This window comes from Desmodus rotundus, chromosome 13 (genome assembly GCF_022682495.2).
Source record: "Desmodus rotundus isolate HL8 chromosome 13, HLdesRot8A.1, whole genome shotgun sequence".
NCBI classification, from domain to species: Eukaryota; Metazoa; Chordata; class Mammalia; order Chiroptera; family Phyllostomidae; genus Desmodus; species Desmodus rotundus.
This window is the reverse complement of record NC_071399.1, coordinates 51,282,359-51,307,018: the sequence shown is the minus strand read 5'-3', so window position 1 is coordinate 51,307,018 and position 24,660 is coordinate 51,282,359. Positions and strand designations below refer to the sequence as shown.

At 40.6% G+C, this 24,660-nt stretch overlaps 1 protein-coding gene across 20 annotated transcripts in view; it reads right to left on the bottom strand.

Annotated features, from left to right (window-relative positions):
• The window catches only part of ENOX1 (ecto-NOX disulfide-thiol exchanger 1), a 609,204-nt gene that overhangs the window by 147,790 nt on the left and 436,754 nt on the right, over positions 1-24,660 (bottom strand). For all 20 annotated transcript variants that reach the window (XM_045202239.3, XM_053916761.1, XM_053916762.1 and 17 more), the window contains one exon: positions 15,089-15,301. In XM_045202239.3, coding sequence (XP_045058174.1) covers positions 15,089-15,301 — 213 coding nt within the window. The remainder of the gene's footprint in view (positions 1-15,088; positions 15,302-24,660) is intronic.

Below are 24,660 nucleotides of genomic sequence, written 5' to 3'. Positions count from 1 at the left end.
GCAGTCTGTCTTGTTCCCTAGGTGTTCGTCCCAGTTTATCTGCACGCAAATGTGGGACCGCTCGCTCCACCAGCTGCCACCTTGCTGTGAGTCCTGTCCACCCAGCTGCCCATCTCCATCCCTCCTACCGGTCTGGATGAATGTTTCTTCTGTAACTCCTTGTATGTTAGACATCTACACAGTTTGATTTTCTGCCAGTTCTGGTTGTTTTTTGTTTTTAAATTGTTGTTGTCCTTCTTTTGGTTGTTCAAGGAGGCACAGTGTGTCTACCTATGCCTCTATCTTGTCCAGAAGTCCTGATGGGCATCATTTAGAAGAGCAAGAACTGTGGTGTCCTGACACCAGGTCTGAGGGGAAGGACCACAAGGACTGAGGCTGACAATTTGGGTGGTGATGGTCAAAAATTCTGCCATCAGTCAGGGAAGGCTATTAATAAAGGAGATACAATAAGGAGAAAATTTTTGTTGTGTATGTGGGGGGGGTGGAGGTGAGAGAGAGCAGGGATGCACAATGAGTAGTGCAGAAGAGAAAGCACTGAGAAGAAAGACCAGATGGCCAAAACTGTACACGTTCAATAGTAAAACTAGATCCCCTAATATTTACTCAAGTCCTGTACTATTGCAGCTAGTCCTTGTTCGAGGTGAAGTGCCTCAGTTGTTTAGAACATGCTGTTACCATATCCCAGGGCATAAGTTCAATTCACTCATTCACTCGCTCATTTATTCAGCAAACATCTGAGATCCTACTGGTTACCAGACACTTGACTGATTGCTAGAAATATATGATGAACACATACCCCTGCCCTTGGTGAGATTATAGTCTCTAGAGAGAAAGACAAGCAGATAATTATCCTATTAAAAGAGGTATGGATGTCACCTATGGGGACTAACTCAGTAGGTGAGGCCGGAGAGCACATGCAAAGAAGGCAACATTTTGCCAGTTCTTAAACAGTGAATTAATACTCGCTCAGTTCAGAAGGCAGGATTGCCATTTCAAAGGCTGCCAAGGAATGTAAAAAAGACTTCATGTGAACATAGGTGGTGGAGATGGGGTTAATGCTGGGTAAGAATGAATAAGGAAGAACCATGTATACCAAGCCAGATTGTGAACTTTACATTGAGGGTCAGAGGAGGCAGATCTGGGTAGAATTTGCTTGGGACAAATGATGAGGCTTGAATTAAGGCAGAACACTAGAATGGAAGGAGAAGCAAGGAGTCCTTTGACAGGGCAAGTTGATAGGACACAAGTGTGGCTGACTTGCTACGAGGGAGGAGAAGAAGGAGACCAGGAAGACTCCAGCTTGGGAAATACATCAGAGGCCAAGAAGATGAGTACAGGTGAATGTCTGAGAAAGAAGATCAGGACTTTACTCTTGGATATGCTGAATTTGAGATGCCTAAAGATCATCCAGATGGAGCTGAAATACACACTGGGGTTACGAAAGAAGTCAGAACTCAAAGAGCTGTGTCTTAAATTTTCTGGCTGATCTCAATTTCATGTATTTGTATTCTTTTCAATAGGGGAATCAATTAAAAGCAAAACTAAATGTGATCAATTGTATACTCCTTTTCTTACTAAGTTTTATACTTTCTCCCACAGAGTAACAAATTTTTAAAAACTGTGTAATTCCACTTAGGTTTAAAAATACTCTCATGGTATTTCTATGGTCAAGTTTACTTTTGACCTGCAAATGAAAGTTCTTGGGCACATGAAAGACTCAGAAAGAGTGCTTGAATCAGCATGAATTCATCATCACTAGGGAAAAGCCATTTCAGCACTTACGCACTAATGAATGTGATTCAAAGACAGCGTATTTGTAAAATCATAAATGGGATGACCATATAATTGATGTCACAGGTAAAGACCATATACTCTTCATTGTCTCCAGCAGCAAAGACCAAAACCATGTCCATGAATTTGACTACCACTCACCACTTCTCCAGTATAATTCACACTACTCCTTCTATATACAATGAAGCTACAAACAGTTACTGACTAAATGGGATATTTAAAACTCTACCTAACAGCTCAGAGAAGAGGTAAATAGTAGACAAGATGGCACTGGTATTCATTGAAAAGTGCAGCTTACTGAAAGTTGTGCTACAGAGAGAACAAATTCAGATCGCCCCCACCAGTGCCTTCACTGCTGCTAATGGTCTCCAGGATGCTGGCTGGCAGCCCACGCGACCCTACAGCAGTTAGCATGCTTAACATTCTGGAAGTGTTATCAACAGGAGCTTTCAGTCAGAAAGTTTAAATTTACCCTTTACACCTTGCAAATCTTTCTCCCCTAATTCTGTGTTTTAAGTGGTTAGACTAAATTAGGTTACTTGAGAATCATAAAATAAATTAAGTGATTGACTTCAGAAATATGCTTGAATGCAGTCTTAGATGTCATAATAGAGTCTTGCATATATACCCAGCAGGTATGGATGAACATATTGCAAAGGTAAACAGAGCTGTGATAAAATTGGTCATCACTCTTTACGGTTACAAACCTCTTCTTAAAAGATAAACTGAGGCATATTAATAATTTAAAGACTTAATTTGGGCAAAAATTGATTAAAATCAGACAGTGCCAAACTGGAAGTGGTTCAGAACACCCCAATAACAGGAGCTGGAGAGAGGATTTTACAGAGAAAAGACATAAGGAAAACAAGGGAATTATTGATTGTCCATAGCTTAAAGACTAATTGGCTGTTTGTGATTGGTTATCCTTAGGTTTCAACTGTGTTACCCTCAGGCATTGACAGGCTTAGATTTTGGTTTGCTTACCTGGTCCACCACAGCCTTAGAGCTACCCCAGACTAACGGCCTCCTCATTTAATAAATTTAACACTCCAGTAGTGGTTGTTTATTCACTATCTTATATATGCATGAGGAGACATATACACCCACATGCATACATATACACACATATAGACATAGATTCTTCAAAATTTCAAAAAAATCTGTAAGACCAGGCAATTTTAAAACTTTTTTCAGTACCTTCCACCACCCCAAAATGTTTGGACATCTGCTGAGTTCAGCACATAATCCTTACTTGAGAGAGAACTTTATAAATGAGAAGAACTTGTCTTTGGTCTTCTCAGGGAAGGAAAGCTCAGAACAGGACTCCATTTATCCAGAAATAGAACAATTTAAACAAGCTTCCTGGGAAGGAACAGGACATCCAGCATAAAACCTCAGATTTCTAGGCTGTACAACACTCCTGAATTTTGAGCTCTGAACAGAAAAGCATCAGAAGCAGTGGAGAGAAAGGTCAGGTTCCTCCAAAGAACACAAACACAGCCGTTTCTCCTTCGTGTCCTCCTGACTGCATTCTTTCTCAGAGTTCCTGTACCTCATTCATCTTTTGTTCCAGCTAAACAACTGTGAAAGAGCCTTAAATCCATTTAGTGTCCCAAATATCTGGAGAAACTGATTAAGTCCTTACCAGCAGTAGGCCTGCCTAAATAGAGAACCTCAAACAGGTCTTCCAAGCTTAATTTTTGTTTTTAATGCTATTTGGACTCATGATAGAGCCTTAACACCATAGGCTTCAGAGGAAATTTCATTTTCCCTTAAGGGATAACATTTTTTCTAAATCATCTATGAATAGCTCATAAGAAATTTTCAAAAGTATATAACAAATGAAATAGCAGACCTCCTCTACCCTAGCTTGTTATTGTTGTTTTTAAATACTAAAAGCTGGGTGGAACTGATGGGCCTCGGACCTGGATTGAAGAATGATAATGGAGGGAAAGTAGTAAGTGATTTGGGCTCTCAGGACACCCAGAGGAGTCAGGCAAAGCCAGAGGGAGGAGCAGTTAGTGTCAAACACGAGAGGGACACGGTAAGAGGAAGCTGCTATGAGAGATTCCCAGAGGTAGTTCTGCTCATTCACTCAGGCGGCTCTGAGTCCTGAGCTCAGAGGAGCCTGCAAGTCTGCCTGGCAGGAAGCCCAGGAAACAGAGAATTAATATGGTCAAAGCCATACATTAAGGAGGCATTGACCAGAATTTCAAGTTGAGGAGGAAAAAGGGCATTCTGGAGTTTCGTCTTGAGATGAGTAAAAAGAACATTGCATGACATTGTGACTCCATTTTGGCCACTTTACACCTGAGGCCCAACAGGGGCCTTTCTGAATGTCCTGACTAGATGAGGAAGGAGATTTGGTTCTTCAGGGGAATGGGGTGTGGATACAAAGAAGGAGTATCATGCTGATCAAATTATAAAAAAAGAAATAGGATGTTTTTTAGCAAATTTCAAGCAAGCAGGAAATGGTGATATTGTTGGAATAAATGGAAAGATGTTAGATAGACAGTGACTTCTCAAGCTTTGTATAAATCCCAGGATGGTTTAGGGGATTGTAGATCCCTTATTGATGAATATATTAGAATATTTTGGAAATTAACAACAAAAATCCATTAGAATATTATCATTTTAATAGTTTCTTAGAATATATTGCATTTAGTATGCTTTTTAAATCCAATAAATCCTTCTGCCTAGGTTGTCCTTACTGACTAAATAAAATAGCACACATATATAAGAAAAGAGGAGTCAAATGAAAAGCAACGCCTACTTTTCCATCTTGACTGCCACCCACCAAATTTCTCTCTTTAAAGGTAACTTGCAGATTCTAGTGCATTCATCCAGAGAAAATGTTGTGTGGATTTACACAGTGCATATTTTTCTATGTGTAACCTGTTTTTCACTTACACAAAAATGTTAATATTATATACACTGCGCTGCACCTTGCTTTTTTCACTTAACACATCTTGGAAATCTATTCATATGTATATTAAGAAGACTGCAGTGAACATCCTCAGATGTACCTCCTGACAGTCTTACATAAATATCTCTATAAGAAATTCTTAGCAGTGGGAAGGATAGATAGAATATCTGAATTTTTATTTTTTGACAGCTAGACTGCCCTCTAATTACATGCTCACTAAGTGTTTTTCCAATTGTTTTCCTATCCCCTTGTCCATAGTTGGTAATCAAACATTTATTTTTTGCCATTCCTGACAGGTAAGAATGGCATGAGTCACAGGACAGCAGTTCCCTGCCCCAGAGCTAATCTGCACTGGCAGTTCCACCATGAAACACAGAAACGGTCTACAGGCTCTCCCAGTCCCCTTTCATCAGCAGTTGACCCCTTGCTAAGGGTGAGTATCCAGCAGGAAGGAGAGAAACCCGGCTTTCGGTATCTCTTCTCTCTCTCTCCCTCTCTCTTTTTTTTTAAACTACTCACCTGAGGATATGTTTTTTTTATTGACTTTTAGGGAAAGAGGAAGGGACAGAGAGAGGAGAGAGAAGCATCGATGTGAGAGAAACATTGACTGGTTACCTCCTGTATGCGCCCTGACCAGGGATTGAACCTGCAAACTAGGTATGACAGGGAATCAAAGAGCAACCTTTTAGTGTACAGGATGATGCTCCAACCAAGCCACGCGACCAATGCTGGACTTACTTCTGACTGGAAGTTTATACCTTTTGGTCCCCAATTACTCATTTTCCCCACCCCTACTCTCTGCCTCTAGCAACCACGAACTTGTATGAGTATTTATACTATAGGTCAAAGCCTTATGAGCACTGTGAAGTGTAACGAGCCAGACACTGTACTAGATGCTGGAGATAAAAAGACCCCCAAACACTTCTGGTCCCTACAGCCCTGCTGGGTGGGGGGCATACAACCATATATAGGTAACCCCCACTATTTGAAAGTTTGTATTATGACACTTCACTTTTATGAAAGACCTAATATCAGTATCTGTTTTCCTAACCAAGAGAAAGCAGAAGAGGATTTTTGCTTTTATGAAGAAAAGCGAAAATAGCATTCAGCATTTGTTTTGCAGCAGCCAATATAGAGGCAGCATGCACCCCCAGCATCAGCAGTAGCCCCATTAAGCTCCTTCCTCGGGAACCACATTTGGCCTCGCAGCCTCAAGCCCCAGAGCTATGAACTGTATCTGTGAGCATCTGTGCTTTTAGATTTCTTTTGTGCATCTTGTAGCAAGATGTATCCTACAACATAATAAGAAAAAGAGCCTAAGAGTTTGTAGTAGTGTTATGGTTAGTGTAAAAGTAGAGGTAATATGATTTGGTAGGTTTTTTGGGGGGGTTGGAAACCCTAAAAAAATTTTTCCATATAAATTAATGATAATTGTGCCTTCATTTTATGCCATTCGAGCTTATAAAAGGCTTCCTAGGAACACTACTTTTGGGTGGGGGAAACTCTTACCGTACTCACAGTAAGTATGGTAAGAGAGCTTGTGGAGAGCTGCCAAAGGAGGTAGGGAAGGCCGCCACTTTAAGGTAAATGGAATTTTCTACCGCAAAGAAGCCAAACATTTGATGCTGTGATCAATCTAGGACCTGCATTTACCCGTCTCCAAAAGTGTACTGAGAGTCTGAGCACACTCTTTAATCTAAAATCCATTCTGCCCAATTATCACTGTTGTTGAATAGGAAGCCTCAGCAGAGGAAACTTAAGGAGGTGGGGCCCAGGAAATGCTTGGGAGACAGCAAGCTCTTTTGTGTGAGAGAGGGAAAGGAGAGTCTGGAAGCCTGTGCTGTGGACTCACAGTTCCAACTCTTAAGTAGCTGTGAGGCCTGAGAAAAGCCTCCATCTGTTCAGATCCCAGAGCCTGGGGGATGGGCTTGACAATCCTGCGATCCTACACAACAGGGTCTGCAAACTTTCTGCAAAGGAAAACGGTAAATACTTTTTTTGGCTTTGAGGGTCACACAACTATCCTGATAGAGAAGGTGTCTCCATACTTAAGCAGTCTGTCTCCTTCAATAGAAATGCTCTCACTTATCTGTGGCTACCCTTTCATCATTCTCTCTGGGCACAGATTTCTTTTGTCTGAGCATGAACATTAAGTCGTACTCCTCAGTTGCACAGAGTCAAGAACACATCATCTGTGCCTTAAGTGACTTTACTTCCAGCTGTGGTATCCTGGGAAACAGAAAGTTCCATGCTCATCCTGGATTTGGCAGTTTTTATAAAGAAAGTATTTTCTCTGGACATTTATCCCCTGAGAACAAAGAGGTATTTTTAATAAAAATTATGCTTCCAGCACTTAAAACATTGGCAAATATGATCTTCAGGAGAAATAGAAAACCTGTTGAGTTGCTAGAGCAGTTTGGGGATGTTTGTCCCATGGATGAATGAATGAATGCTAGCAATGACTACAGACACTGGAAAACATTTTAACACTTCATAAAAATTCTTTTTCCACAGCAGGGACATAGGAGCCAAATTTTCCCTGGTGGAAATAAAATGTTTAGCTGAGATGTTCCTAGGATGTAAGTGATTTCAGGAAGAACTTTTTTGGCAGAAGAAATGTGGACGAGGACACCAATCTGCCTGAAGGGGGAGCCATGGTGCACACGGAGATCAGAAAGCCCTCTCCTGTCACTGCAGTACTTAGCGCAGCATCTGACACTTAATGGGAACCCAATAAATATTTGTGGATGAATTTCATCATTCATTGAAATGCCTGGGGCTTTATGATTTTAATCAAGAAAAGAGACGAGGATATGACAGAGGAGATGGTCAGGGCTAGGTGTGGCCTCTCTAACAAGACTTGTGGCCAGTTGGCAGCACCTGCAGGTGTCCCGCATGCTCTCAGGGTTAAAATTCACAGGACTGTCTAGCAGATGTAACCTCTGCAGCCAGGCAGACCAGGACATGCGTGTGGCTGATCCTCTGTTCTGTGAGCAGCTCGGGAGCATTGGACATCATGGCTGGGAGCCAGCCCACACTTGTGTTTAGGTATTCAGGGTCATTAGAGGGTGGGAGTTGTTGATTTGAGAAGGACTGTAGAATTTTCAGAGTGGGAAGGGAACTTAGGAGAATGGACAAACCCTGTCACTATCGAGATGAAACAATAAGCTTAAAAGACTTTTAAAGTCACCTGGCTAATTAATGATGGAACTGGGATTAGAATCAAGATCTCTTCATGCCTAATCAGAAATCTCTCTACTATTTGCTATTTTCAAGGTCTAAGATGAGGTTGATGCCAATTCCTATCATAAATGGATAAAGTAAATTTGCATGATAGTTCTAACCTTCCCAATCTCCAGGCTAAAATAACAGTAGTAACAGTACTATAATACTACTACTGTAAACGTCTAAACCAAAGTATATTCTATGTATTCTACTTTAGGGGGAATGGTATATTAACACAAAGCCAGTTGAGGTCATGGTTTACTCAAAAAACCAACATCTAGAATGTGTTTTGTAGTTATTAGGTGCCAGTTCAGTTTCCAATACTGCCGTCATTTCCATTTATGATGTTTGATTAACAACCAGTATTTGTACTAAGGTGCTTTACAAGAATTATGCCAGACCTGGGAGTGGTGCAGTGAGGTGGGAAATGAAAACAGTACGTGGCCTCTGTCTCTATTTAGCCTGAAATCCTACTAGAGGAAATGAAAACCAATAAACAAAAACCTTACGCTTAGAGAATAACTAAATGCTCAAGTAGACAGTATTAACAGGTGCTACAGAAGGCAGGACAGAGGGAGATGGTTATGAGTTATAATAGACCAAAAAGCTCTCCTGGAGGAAGTGCGATAGAAGCTGGGCTTGAATTCTGGCAGTGGCGGTGGTGGATTGAATGAGAAGCAAATGCTTCATCTTCCAACTGAATGGCAGCATTTATGCTCAGTGTGATGCCAGCACACTTCTTCAACCCCACCTGTGAACTATACATTTCCAGTTAGAATATCTTCTTCTGATCATTTTTCTATAAAAATACATGGTAGTAGAAAGCAAACAGTACAAGGAGCCAACAGTTTTGGGTTCTAATCTGGTCCTAAATTGCTAAATGACCAAGGCCCAGCATGTCTGCTCCCTCAGCCTCTGCTCTCACCTCTGTAAAATGAAGGGTTGGAGCCAATGAGTCCCTAAGGTCCTGTCTAGCTCTGACATTCTACAATTTCTACCCCTCATTCCTGTTCATTATATTTGTGGCATGTATTCTAAAATTAATATTAATAAACCCTTTTCCATTGCCATCTGCTTTCCTGTTTGCCTCTTCCCACTTTGCTCGCTTCTCTCTCTTCTCTCTTACCAGGAAGCATATTGGCAAAGTGCCAAAGTAGGAATATCATGGAGCGTTTAAACTTTCATTCGATGTGTGTTGTAACAAGGCATGCACAATTGATCATCTTGGCATGCATATTAATAATTGAATGCTGTGGTACTGCATCCTGTACTTTATAAACAACTCTCTGAGCTTTGAAATAATAAGCTTTGCTCACAACTGAAAAACTGAAAGCAGGCAGACCTATGAGGAGTTCCTATGAAGTATACATTTTTTGACAGCAAAGAAGATCAAAACCCAAAACTCTCTCAGTTGGGAAAACTGGAGGAGTTTCTGCCAATGGACAGTTTAAGAAATAACATAAACATGAGACAAGGATGATACAAGGATACAACAACATACAAATGAGATGATTCATATGTATATTCTGGAATTATTTTCCTCTCTCTTATGTATCTAGCAAATGACATCTACCCAGCTGGCCCAGAAAGAAAGAGTAAGTCCCAGTTTCCATACCAGGATACATGATGTTCTCATCTAACATCTTGGATAACTAGACACCCATGGTTAGAAACAGAAAACAATCCCAAAGAGAAGTAAACAAATGTTATACTCCCCCAAACTCTTGGTTGGGTTCAGGTGCTGCCCCTTGATGTGTTAGCTCATCCAAAGCTCAGATCGAATCAATGCCTTTTTGAATACATGTAATAGTTGATCCTGGGGTGAAGGCCAGAGATATGAGAAAAGGTCAGAACTTAAACAAATGTTGGTAGAACACAACACCAATAAAAGTGGAAGGCAACTGCTGAGCTTTGATATAGACCTTGAAATAAATCACATTTTTTCTTGATGTTATGAGTAATGGCTCTTAATTTTTTTTCCCTTTGAGCAAATGCTACTTGCTCAAATATGAAAGCAAGGACAAATATGACAAGCAAGGTAGGGAGAAAGGGGCATCTGATCTAGCTTAATGGACTATCACTTAATGAAATTCCCTTCTCTTGCTCCACCAATTTGCTATTTCCAGAAAAATCTAAGTAGGGACCCACACTTTTACTGTGTTTGGAACTTCGCAATGTATTTTACATTTCCTGGAAGCTGTTAAATGAGCCCTCTCTTTAGGACACCAGGCCAGCCACGCTTGCTGTAATAAAGTCAAGTCATCAATATACCTGCTTCCAAACTGCCTCAGAACAACTGCCTGACAGCCTAGGCCAGGAGTGTCAAACTCATTTTCACTGGGGTTCACACCAGCCTTGCGGTTACCTTCAAGGGGCCAAAATAATTTTAGGACTGTATAAATGTAACTACTCCTTAACTGTTAGGGAGTTGAGATTACATTCGGCCCTTTGAAGGCAACCATGAGGCTGATGTGGCCCCCGGTGAAAATGAGTTTGACATCCATGCCCTAGGCTCTCTGTTGGGGAGGCTGCCTTGGGATGGTATGGAGAAGAGAACTCACATTGTGGGATCTTTTATGTGGAGGGAACACTCAGGACTATTTCTGAATAACCAGGAGATTTCCAATCACTTGGGAGAAAGAAAGCTGAGATGCCATTCTTGAATTTTAGTGCTTAACAATCCTAACCTAACTCCAAATGAGAAAGACAAAGTATGATTCCTATGGTGTTTGCCAGGAATATAATGCAGATAAACGGGGTAGGACTTGTTCTGCTTTTGGCAAATATAGAGAGTATGTCAATCACTGTGGACTTCGCAGTTACTGTTTTAAAGGCAACTCTCTGCATCAAAGTCACCCTACCATGCTGAACTGAGCTGGAGAAATAAAAAAATATGGCTGAGACAAATAAACATAACTCTAGCAGACATGACATGAGAGATATTTAAAATTCAAAGGATGATGAAATGAGCACCTACCTAAGATTTTTATGATGAATATTAACATTTGGTTCTCCTTTGCATCTGGGGAGTAGTCAGCTTTATAAAAGTGCATAGAATAAAATGAAACATTCAGAGGTTGCTCAGAGAGACATGCAGACTTCCTGTTCTACCTCACAGACTTTGCTCCAGCTCAGGAGCACATTTAAGGTGTCTCCCATCGTCAAGTTGTCCTGGAGGGTCTTGGCTATCAAGAACTCACTGGAAGGCTGCTCAAGCGGTCCATGGCTGGGATGTGTCCCCTTAGCCAGCATGGAAGCCTGTCAAGATCAGCTAGAATTTTTGTAATCTTTGTTGATATCTGCTACTGACAAATATTTCCCAGAATCAAATTACAGGGCCAAGTGGGTTCTCCTAAATAGTAACAGGAATGTGGGAAATGTGAAGGTTGTTGGACAGTTAGTTACAATTGGGGATATGTAAAATGATTTTTTCTGTTGGCTCTTCCACTACAACTTTCCTTATATTCCCTAGCCTGCTACCAAGTGTCTGGTAAAGCATAGCAATTTCCAACGAAAGCATAGCTAGTGAGCTCTTTTTATGATTTGCTTGATTACACGTGCAAGTTGAAACCTCATTATCCGCAGAGAGTTCTAACACCAAAGTCAAACTGCTTCTTGCATCCCTGTAGACTCTGACTTCACTCTTTCATGCTTCCTTTCTGCCCTACCTTCCCGCCACCCCCCCAGCCCCCCCAATTTACTCACTCATTCACTCACTCAGCACCCAATATTTGTCGTATTTCTATGTTCCAGACACTTGATATATTTTGATGAATAAAGAGACATGTCATTTAATTTTTGATACTTGTTATAATAATCAATAGCAGATATGTCACTAAGTTATTACACATTCTGGTAAGTGCTCCAAAGGACCTAATAAGATGCAGTGATGCCACTCCCTAAAGGAGTGGCCTTTCAGCCAAGATCTAAAGGAGAAGGACTCAAGCATGAAGAGTGGGTGGAAGAGCACATCAGACACAGGGAACAGGTATGCAAGGGCTCAGGGTTGTGAGGTAGCATTGAAGGGCTCAGCAGGAAGAATGACACACAGTGAGTCAGGAAAAACCGACATTGGAGAAGCAGGCATGGAGAGCTTTTTAAGTTAGGGAGCGTGAAATAGGAAGCCACTTAGGGGTTTGAGTAGGGAAGATAGGATATGAATTATATCAGACGATGTGTGAAAAGTGGCCTGACCTGGGATAAAAGTGGAAGGGGAGGAACTACAGGGGTGGGAAAAAGTAGGTTTACAGTTGTTTGTATGGAAAATATGTAATACAAGAATAAATAATAATACAAGAATAAACTCTCTGGTTTACATCCTCAAAGCTGTAAATCTACTTTTGCCCACTCCTGTATGTATGGCAAAAACTGCTAAATGCCTCCCAGTAGCCATTCACTTCTTCCTCCTTACTGTGAGAACACTAATTTTATTCTGGAGATCAAAAAGCACAGCCAAAAAAGTATATTTCCCATTTTCCTTGTACATAGGCAAGGCCACATGTAATAATGCTGCACAGTTAGACATAAATGAAAGTCTGCTGGGGATCTTAGGGCAAGTTTTGCTTTCTTGATCTAAACTTTTGCTTTTATTACTCTTCTTTTTCTTATGTGACTCTAGCCTATTAAAAAGAGATGTGATGGCAGGAGCAAGAGCAGTCTTCTTAGACAAGCATCTAGGAAAACCTAATCATATCATAGCAACCTCAGGCTTGACAGCCTTGAACTACTGAACTGGTGCCAACAAATAGCAAAATCTGGATTGTACTGTGTGTGAGAAGAAAAAACTCCATTATTTAAGGTACAGTGTTCCGTGGTTCCCAAGTGGACACAGTATCTAAGTGACACACCAGACATTATTGTGTTCAGGCAGCCTGCACTGGAGTGGTAGCAGCTAAAATGAGGAAAAGTGGGCCTATTTGAAGATGGAAACAATGGGGTTTGGTGGTGGGAGATGGTGGGTGTAAAAGTTACAGGGTTTTGGCTTGAGAATTTATTAAACTGGGAAGGAAAACCCAGAAGAGGGATAAGTTTGGAGATTAAAAGCAGGAAGTTGATTTTTGATATTTTACAGTTAAGGTACCTAAGATGTAGTTAGCTATGAGGGTAATCTCCACTCCTGTGGGTCCATGAGATTGGGTCTCTGTCCAGAATTCCTGGCTTTGCCACAGCCCTTCATTCTCTCCTTCTCAGCCAGTGGGCGAAGCAGCCTGGCTACAGAGACACTGATTCCAATTTGGTCGTCTATGTGCACCTACAGGTGCCCATTCCAGGGGACGAGGCCTGTGGGTTTCTTCCTGAAGCCAGGAAGTGCTGCCTGTAGCCAGAAGCCCAGCCCCATTAGGAATCCTATTATCCACTGTTGCTGCAGATTTCAACCTCATTTTTCAATCTGACTTCTGTCAGTAATGAAACACTGAGGATTGGACCCCTACACAGTAGACTTCTTTCTCTGGCTCTCAATGATTCCAAACCCAGGCCAACTTGTACCTGTATCATGCTAAGCAAGCTCATTGCATCCTTTCAGGCACATGACTGGGGCCTTGTTTTAATAGGTGCTTCTTTCAATAGACACTGCCCAAGAAAAATAAATTCCTACCCTTTTGTAATATGTGGCTGCCTTGGTCTTCATTGTTAGAGCCAAGGGCTTATTCTTCCCTGCCAGGTGGGGCTATAAACTGCATAGGAATGGAAATTTATTTAGAACAGATGCCAATGATCATTCTATTGTTCAGACATTTGGCTTTTTGCCATAACTTTACAGGAACTGTACTACTAGAATTGTGTGGCTTTTTTCCCCTCTCTCCTTTTCTTCATGACTAATTCAGCCTTTCCTTCCTCTACCCACTAATCCATTCTTTGCTTCCTTCCTTTGAAAGGTGGTATCAATATTAGTGTTCTTTTTCCTATCCCCAGTTACTTTAACTTCAGAACTGCTGGACACACACAGTTGGATAAAAGGTCATTCCTCACAACTGGGGGGAATCTAGGTAAGGTGGTTTGAAAATGGCCCGAATGAGACAGACCAGTTCTGTTTTTCCTATTCCTTTTCTATAAAGACAGGTGGACCAGGTTACTGGATATCTGGTCACTTACCATAGTTTAGGTTTGGGAGTTTTGTAGATAATGTTTTATGCTGCTACAAAAATGGTCTTTGGATAACAAAGTCATAATAAAATATTTTTTATGCATAAGAGCCCTGTTTTTTCATCCTCCTTTCTCTTCCCATGCTAATAGATTACATTATCACTTGGGTTTGCAGTAATGAAAGAGGTGCTAGGCATTTTGGCACATATATCATTGACAATAACACTTATTCTCAGAATAAATATGTAAATTGCATGTGTCATGTGCCCGTCTGGGACTCTGCTTGGTATCGAATGGAGCACGACATAGTTACAGTGTCATTCAATGACTTTTACCAAGCAAGTGTGCCACTGTGACATTAATTACAGGTGCAGATAGAGTGCCCATAAAAAGTATAAGCCTTTTTTAAAAAACAGAGCCTTGGATAATTACCCTGACTGTTGGTTCTATGGAAAAGCCTCATTTACACCCCTTCATCAATTTAAGATATGGACATGAAAAACCACCAGCATAAAGTAGTTAAGGCAATTTGCTTTCCAAATGAAGAAAGGACAAAAAAATAATACTGCAAAAAAAATCTCTACTCCTGAGTTGCCTGTGTTGACAGCCAAAAGCTCACCTCAAATAAAGGATCCTGAGGAGGAGTTTTTTTGATGGTACCATCTTCCTAAACAGAGCCCAAAGACAATGTGTTCACGGTCTCTTCCTACTATCAGCATTAGGAGGACATGCAGGTGGGTGTGGACAGCCCACAGGTGTGGTGTGAACTGTGGCGGGTCCAGCAGGCACAGGTACATCTGGCTGCCCTGACTTGGAGACCAGGTTGGGTGTTCTGAGGAAAAGCTACAGAAACGTTGCTCACCTTGAGAAGTAAGCTCTCAGGGCAGGGTCCGTGTTCCTCCAAGTTGCCACAGAACATGAAATAGGTTATGAGGCTTGCCATTCAATATGGAGTAAATGGGAAATTACTGAACTACTTACCCCCAAATGAAAAAAATAAAATGAATACAAAAGAAAAGGCAAAATCACAGTAAGACAGATGGCCCCCAAAATCTTACTTACATTGAGTGAGGATTCCAGTTAAGGCATTTTTAAAATTCTCCTTGGCTTCCTCCATCTCTTGCTCATGGGTGGCTTTTTCATTCATTAGCCGGCGGACGTGGCTGTTGGCCGATTGCACCATGGAATAGAACTGGTTTGCAGAACGCCGATTTACTTCCCCTCTTTCAATCCAGGAAAGTAGCACTGTGATAGCCTCAGAAAACTTGCTATCATCTGGAAATGGAAAACCGCCAAGTACAAGTCATGCCAAGGCAAGAAAATGTACTTCATGTTGGTTCCTCTCAAAAGATAGAGCTGGCCCATCCCAATGGATACATTTTCAGAATTTGACAGATTAGTTTCCCTGAGACTAATCATCTTATCATCACTTAGCTTCTCTTTTCCCATCTAACTCCCTGGCATCACAGACAAACAAGAAACAAAGGGAGACTCACCTTCTCATACACCAACTCATTGAGCTCAACTTTAGATCTGTTCTGGGCACTCTTTGTAATTTGTACAATTTCATTCTTACTCTAAACCCTGATTTCTCTTTCTTAAGTCTGGCTCAAAAAACTGTTAGTAATTTATGTGGCATTCACTTTTTTATTCTTTCATCATAAATACTACACAGTGATGCCAGTTTTTTGACTTACAGAATCAGCTGAGTTAGTGTCAAACTGTGGATGACAGATTAAATTACTTTAAAACTGGTTGTAATATAAGATATTGACCCCTAGGTAGTAGGAGGAATAAGTCAATTCTTGTTTTACTACAGTTCAAAACTAATTTCATTTTAGGTATAGTATAACATGTTTGATTAGGCTGAAAAAATAGAATATTTCCTTGAATATTTCCTCTTTCCAACAAAAGAGGACCTGGGGTAGTCAATGTTTGCTTAAAAAGGCCATTGAAAATCCATCTGAGCTGGTTTAAAGTGTATGTAGTGGGAGTGGGGGGTAGGAGCAGGGAATGAGGTTCTGCTGGTAAATATGTGATAAAGTTTATTTCAAAGAAAACAAATAGACTTGCCTTTTTGTGATTGGTTACTGGAACAGAGCTGTGTTGTATGGCTTGGAGGTGGAGAAAAAGCAAGTTCGAAGGTGATTAAGTTAATTAGAACTGGAAGTTATATGTCAGTTATTACAACATTAATCAATCCTACTGCTGAAGGCTCATTGCATATTTTCCAGGCAAACTTAAAAGAAAGAGTCTTTCATTGTTATTTTTCTAGCCCTGGACACTGTGATTTAGGAAAAATATACTACATTTTTTTTTCAAGTAAACTGGGTAGAGTCTGAATTCTAAAATTAAGGAGCAAAATGAGAATAGAAGATTCAGATTCATACTCATTTGACACATAGAGTATCTACTATGTTCCCTCCACTAGGGGACATCTGAGACATCCTTATGCAATCTGCAAGTGCGTGTACGTATGCAATATATATTATTACATAGTGTTTATATACTATATTTTTACATTTGAACACCCATGCATATACACACATATACACATACATACATATACATATATATATATATATACTTCAGATGAACAAATAGAGGGTGATTCATATTTGGTAAAAGAATTTTATTTATTTTATTCACCAGATGTTTTGGAGTTAACCATTGTATTTTACACATGACACAAAACTCCATTTGTGGAGTGCTTTGTGAATTTTGTAGAGTTCTGTAGAAATGCTGTAAGTACCTTTTTTCCCAGAGGCCACTCCCAGACAAGCCACAACTTCATTGCTGTGGCTGCTACTTGTCCAGGAGGTACACACGCAGCATGAAGGCAGGAACAACCTAACTGGTGTGTGTGGAGTGTGCTCTGCCTTCTCAGGACAGAAGCAGCTATTATGAAAGCACTACTGATCAGCCCCTTTTCCAGGCCCTCCCCTGCTGCGGGGAGGCGGTGTGAACTGGGATCAAAGCTTTTTTTCTGTGCACACCTGCCCCGTCTGCTCTAGTACTTTTGCCAAAGGAGATAGCTGGCTGGGTGAATGCCAGTGAGGCACCCTGCAAGTCAAAGAGCCACGTTTTCTTGAAAATCTTAATCCACAGGCACAGAATATACTTGTTCAGTATCATAGCCAGCTCATACAATTTTGTTAACTCTGGAACTTCAGTGGAAGTTCAACCCTCAGTGAACTCCAGCTACGGTGGTTTCTCATCTCATTTCATGGACCGGAGCGGCTTGTGTAAGATAAAATCCGTCATACAACTTAACATTACATTCGGGCAATGGAGGGGCCTGTAATTTAGCCTCATGTTTCTGAGACATCCACTGCAGCTGCTGCAGTTAGAATTAATTTTGCCTCCCTCACATTCTCTACCTCACTCCCTGCCAATATACATGAGGAGAATGGACCTCTGAAAACACAGCAGAAAAAAAACTTAACAAAAAAGCGAACACTGTCCCCTTTTGCTGTGACTTTCATCTCTAAATAACACAGAGAAAAAAAAAATCCTTGTTTTTGTTATTGAGCTTACACAGAGAGAAAGCAACACTGTTCCATCTTTCTTTCCCTTGCAAACTGGAAGGGTTTTCTTTCTTGCTTGTGATCACTCAGTTCATAAATATCCTAATTTAGGGAGAAAATATATGTTTGTTTTAATTGTTTAAAAATCAAACTTTATTGTTCTTCACCCTTGGACTTACAGCATGAGCTCACGAGCAGATTATAGTTAGCTCATAGTTTTCAGAGAGAGAAACATCATTCTTAGGTTTGGGCAATTGAAAATATACAATTTAAAAAGTAAGTAGGAAAGAGACTTCCTCATCTTTTAACAAATCATAGTAGATAGAATTCCATTAGCTTAAAAGAAGTACTTAGTTCTGAAAACTCCCAATTTTATTGTCATTTCTGAACTTTCTGAAACTGGCAGGCCGATGTATGACTGATACACTGACACTCAAATTAAATGTAAAGAACATTGGTTAAGGCATGACTGGTAAATCTTGTCATTATCTCTTGTCATGTAAGAAGTGACTTTATATTAACCAACATTAAGCCAGTAGTAACTCTTCGAATGGCTATAGAGGTGTACTGGGAGCAGTCATTTTCAATAGCTAACTAACTGTTTTTAATATCTAAATTCAATTTTGCATTCAGTGGAAATATCATGGAAAAACAGAAAACTATATAAACTAATTTAAACTAGATTTCGATTGCAGCATTATTAAAGCTATTCAAATGGGAAGAAATGAACAGTGCTCATAAAAATCACATCAGATGCAACTGAGAAATACTCCAGGTACTTTCTGTGAACATGCTTCAGCGTAACTCTGAACATGGTGCTGTTTCAAAACTAGAAAGTGCAGATGTGCTCTTTCCACAGTAAGAATCTGGAAAACTGGCACAGTATTATGAAGTGACTATGGAGCATTTCCTCATTAAAAATTGTCCAATGTTTTCAAATCGGGGTCCTCACAATGTCACAACTGAGTTTGCCTCACATGTTTTATCCCTTAACTTGCATTTCCCCCTTCAATCCATGCCCCCATCCCTCTGTCGCATCCTTCTTCGTCACGCACCCTGGCATGCCTCCCTGCGTTTGCACACGTCCCAGGCCCTCACCCTCCTGGCCCACCTAGCTGTTATTCTTTGCTCCAGACTCAGTCGAAGTGCCTTTTGTAAAAGGAGCTTTTTTGTAACCTTAAGATGAATTAGGTGCCCCATCTGCTATGTTTCCACAATTCCCTACGTATCCTATTAAAGCATTACTCACTCTGTATAATAATTGTTGGTTTATGTATGTCTCCAGTTTTGAGAGTCTTTTATGAGAATAAAACTTCCAAAAATATTACAATCTTCTTGTTACTCTGAGTTTTTCCCTTTGAAGACTATCTGCAGGGTGGGGGAAACATAGATTTACAGTTGTTTGTATGGAAAATAATATAACAATTAATAAATAATACAAGAATAAACTGTTTTGCATACATCCAACTGTAAACCTACTTTTGCCCCACACTGTATATTGCATTATACTCTATTTCTAATAGATTTGCAGTGATTAACATTAGAAAATTCCAAATTCAAAGTTGGGAAACATCATTTGTTAATAAACATTTTAATTTCTTGATAAAGAGTATTTTGACATTGTCTATGAGAGTTAAATGTTCTTATGGCCCTTTAGCTGGCTGATCCTTTTATTCTTCTGCCCTCTGAGGTCATTTCCATTGGCAAGGAAAGTTAGGGTGATGGTAGATAATCACACAGAAGCACAGCCTCTATAGCCAGGCATTAACCAGCTTATCAAATGGCTCAAAATCTTTTTGAACGCATTTTTAATTCGTAGAAGGCAATAACCACTTTTAATTCTGTGAGAGCTAAGTAACGCGCTAATTATCTATCATACTTCAGTGTCACTACCTGAACCCATACTGATCTCATTTCATTCCCGGTTACTTCAGACTTCCTCAGCCTCCCTTCCTTCCCCTCTCTCCCATGTTTATTGAGCGCCTGGCACATGGTAGGCATTTAAAAGTTGCTCTTGGATAAATCTTTGCTATTCAGGGACCACAAGCATGAGCCTCCTTCGGGAGCTTGTTGAACATGCAGACTCCCTCTTCTTAGTCAGGCCTTCTGATTCAGAATCTGCATTCCATTCCAGGTAATTCATATGCACATTAAAGTTTGAGAAGCATGGGAAGAAATTGCTCAATGAAAGTTTGAGAACTGGTTAGGAGCTCATCCAACTTAAGAGGTAATAAAAAACTGAAATGGAAGGTTGCAGCTGAGATATTGGAAAATATTGAAAGGATCTGATGTGATTCTTAGGAGCTTTGTGAATCCCTGCCCCCAAACTCCCCACCTCATTTAAAGAATAGCTGTTTAAACATCTGTCATCCCTATCATGGAATAAAAAATATGAAGAGAATGTCGAAGATTTGGAAATGGGCATAGAGATTACTGCAGATACTTTCAATGGGATCCTGGGCATGGACTAAAGGATGCTCACCAGTGCCCCCTGGGTTATCTGACTCTGCAGGGGTATGAACCTTTAATAGTCTTTGACTAGGCTATTTTACAGTGTTGTAGGGATAGAGAATATATTGTGGAAAACTGATAACAATGCCAATAATTCTTGTTGATAAAAATGCCAATGAATTTTTGTCCAGTAGGAAATATAAATATTTATAAAGCAAATTCTTTTTTGAGCCAATTTTATCTTCTTACTGATTCCCTCATTAATTAAAGAGTTAAAAAATCATTGGCACACATTTAGTTTACACACATTTTTAAGGCAGCCATGACTTTACTGCCACAGCCCATTTCGGCACCCTCAGAACTGACAGGGCCAGGCTGCAGTCCCATCTGAAACCCCAGGGTGCAGCACAGAGGCCAGGGCTCAGCAGGTGGGCACTCGGTGAACTTTAGTCAAACTGGTGTCTAGTTAATAGAGGGGAAAGGAATCAAATGGGTAAGTAGTTGTTTTCTCCCCATTTGTGTACAGAGGGTGATCTGGCCTGAATTCCAGAATAGCACATGGGATAAAAGTCAGGCCGTGAACAATGAATATGAAAACATTGGTGTTTGAGTGCCCTCATTTATGGCTGGGTCTGTAAAGGAACAACAGGAGTGGAGATTCCATGTTGGAAAACAATGTAATGAAAATGAAAAAAAGGAAGACATCATACAACATTTCTGTTTCCAAAGACAGGGAGACACACATACATGTATAGACACACACACACGATGGCGTGTCTACACAGTTGGCATTGATTTCTGGCCTCTGCGATAGCTAGAACTAGCTCACAGTGAACAGTCACATACTGATGCAAGGAGAATGGAGCTTCCAGGATGGCCAAACTTGCTACAACCACATTCCTAGAATTTCACTGTTTCAGCACACACTGGATATCCCTAAACAAGGCTCCATTTTCTGGCTGCTCAATCAACCATCAAAAGGGGTAATACCTTACCTACCCTCCAAGTCATGAATAACATAAAAGTTTATACACACGGTTAATTTAACAATCCCTTTTATCCCCAACACACACACATACACACAATCTCCCTAACATTTAGTACCTGTAAAAATACAAAAACTAAGGGCAGGGGGCAGTATGAAAATGCACTGATTATTACTGCTTTGGGTTAAGCAAAGTGTTTCTAAATAACATGGCCTATCTTCCTTGTATGAAGGTCAATAATGTCTGAAGAAGTGATTCACAAACAGGCTCCTGTGTCCTAAGAAGAAAGCCTGGCTTGTAGCTAATGGAACTTGCACTTGCCTCATAGTATTATTGATTTGTACATTCTTAGAACCATTAATATTGATGACCATCTCAGCAAAATGCTGGAACCACTCCCACCCATTTACCCCTGGAACAGGCAGACACTGGGCTATTCTGCATGCAAATCAGAGTCTAGTCCTCTGGAAATTGTGTGTTGATCTCATTTCCTGACACATCCAGGAATTCCAAGGGCACTGCTTGCAAAGCTTTGTTAAAACTTCACCTGATGCAGAGGAAAACCCTTCATTTCATCACATAAAGATTATGTGAAGTTTTCAAAAGGGGGGAGAATACACAAAAACTTTTAAGTGCTCTTGCTAGGAGAGATCCTTAGTGAATTAGGATATAATCTCTCCTCACTGTCTGATCAATGTCTTTCTTCCACAGTCCAAACACAGGGTTCCTCCAGGGGTGGATGGTCTATGTTAGACGCACTGAAATTCATTATCTCATCTGCCTGGTGCTACTGTTTCCAATAAAGTGTAATTATGGTGTTATTGAGCTCCTTTGCACTTTCTCAGAGCCAAGCTATAAACTTTGGACTGTGTGCACTTCCCAGTCAGTCTTCATTAAGTTGAATTGTCTCAGGACAACATCTATTTAATCAGCCGGGTGCCCATTAATTTTCTTTTTTAGAATTTGTATTAATGTAACAGACACTGGTGCTTTATGCCTTAGACATTATACAATTACAACTCAGTGTTTCCTCTGACTTCAGAAAACCCCATGGCCACTGAATGCAGGGTTACCTGGTCCCATAAGATTCCCCTGTCCCACCCCTCTACTGGCCAGGTGGTGTGCCTATCTCCCCTGGGACAGCACCCTGTACTTCTCACTTGCAATAGTGGAAGTACAAAGTGCTCTGTAAATTGCCTCTATCACTCAAGAAATGCAAACTATGTGAGGCAAAGACTTGTATCCTGTTTCCTTTTTCCCTAGTGCTCAGCACAGTGCCAGGCATATATGGTAAGGGCTCAACAAATACTTGTGGAGTGATTGGAATGATGGCTGAGTAAACATCATTTCCCTAACTTCTGGCTATAGGTCATGCCTGGTAGTACTGTTGGCCAGAAATGCAACATGCTCACAGATCCAAATAGTTAAGAAACAGAGAGAAGAATTTGTTTACTGAGCATCTACTATGTGCATAGTTTTAGCACTGACCAGGATGTGCAAGGCCTACCAAGTGGTAATGGAGACTTGGCCTATACAGATTTTGATGGATAAACCTGATTTTCAAAAAGAAAATTGTAAGGATAAATAAGTATGATATAAAAATGGGGAAAATGTTTGTAATAAACATAAAATAGCAAGATTTTTTCACGGAGGAAAAAAATCCAATTAGGTATTTTCAGATTGCATTTCCACCTCCTTTCTGACCCAGGCTTCTTTACCTTAGGTCTTGACTGCATTTTATATCCCCATATCAATGAAATCATCTTCAGGGAAACAGTTTCCTTGGCTCCTCCTGTCTGGCTTTGCAGCATTATAAGGAGCATGAGTGGATTTCCTCTCAGAGGCAGCCAATTTCCTAAGCAATTAAATGCTGTTTATATTCCAAACTCCGTGCTTGGGTTGAAATTGTCAAGCTTGATATTACCTGACTGTTGCCTAAGATGTATCCCCAGCTAGTTCATTCTACTGTAATTGCCATCTAATAAAATTTCCAATCTGTTCTCTCCTCAAGGGATCACACAGTACTTGGCAAAGGTGCAGCTTCTAAATTCTGCAAATTATACTTATATATATAAATATATATTTTTGAAATGGCAAGGCTTGTAAATTACTTTACCAAACTGACATCCCAATCTGCTATCCTCTAACGGGAAAGGCAATGCCGTGCTCCTCTTATGTGCACAGATACTTCTGTGCTGGTTCCTTAAAAATGACATAATGTAGATGCCAAACTTTCATGAAATTCCCCCCTAAGCTCACAGAATCAAGGTGCTGGTTTTTGTCACTTCCAGGAGTGGACATGGCAGAACACAATACAGACTATGTAGCTCACAAGTGGTTACTACAGACACACTGGCTATGAAAAAAATATTTGTTCTGAACTCGACATTCCTGGTTGTGGATGTTGCTCTTTCTCTTTCTGGCCAGTTGTTATAGTTTTGAATCTGAATGGAAAAATAAGATGTAGTTACATTCTATAGGCTTTTTATTAGAGGGACAGTCATGACTTCTTTGATACCATGGGGTAGTGCAGTGGCAGCTGCAGCTTACTAGGGATTCCCAAGCCCTGAACAGGAGGTGACGGCTAGAAGCAGAAGTCTATTTTTTTTTTGAGACAGAGAGAGAGGAAGGGTGAGAGAAAGGGGGAAACATCAGTACATCAATGTGAGAGAGAAACAATGATAGGCTGCTTCTCACATGGGTCCACACCAGGGACCAAACCATTAGCCGAGGCACTTGCCCTGACTGGGAATGGAACCTGTGACCTTTCAGGTTATGGGATGATGCCCAACCAACTGAGCCACACCAGCCAGGGCTAGAAGCAGAAGTTTTTTGTATGAAAACTCTTTTTTCAAGCACAGAACATCAACTTCCTATCTTTCTAAAATAGGATTTGGGCAGTTTTTCATACATTTCCTTTAGCGAAATCATCCAATCCACTGTATACACTGCCTAGCAATACCCTAGGTATGCTCTAAAATGCTCAAAGGAGCAATCACATCTCTCCTCTCATATGAAATTGTCAATGGCTTTTTCACTTCTTGTGAAATAAACCCCCAAACCAGCAGCAGCCTTCATGGCTCCACTGTCTGGCCCCAGACTATTCTTCCTGCTTCACCTGACTCTATAAACTTCATGCAGCTCTCGCCTTTGCCAGAGGGGGCCACATGCCTTTCTCCTCCTGAGTTGAATACCCCTCTGCTTCCTTGTGTCTTTATTCCTATCAGCCTCTGACTGGAATGTGTTTATACTCACTCTTGTAGTGGTAATAAAATCTTGTTTATCCTGCAAAGTTCAAATTCTGCTTCCTCTGTGGAGACTTCCTTGACACATTCATCAACATTATTTGCACTCATTCCTAAATTCTCAAAGCATGTTTCTCATACCTTGGACAATCATGTCACCGGATTTGCATTACTGTTAATTGTTTACTTGTAGACACCTCTGTGTGACCAGGAACTGTGACCTATGTATTCTCATTAAAGCCTGGCATGCCCAATGTCCTTAGGACAGCCTGTAAAATGCTCAGATGTTGCTCATGTGACGCAACTTTGATTAGTAATGGCAAAAAATTTACATACACACAGTCCTAATTTCAAGACCTGGCACTTCCCCAATCAATAGGTCAGGTAATAAAGCCTCCATGTCTTTATCTCTCATAGCATCAAAC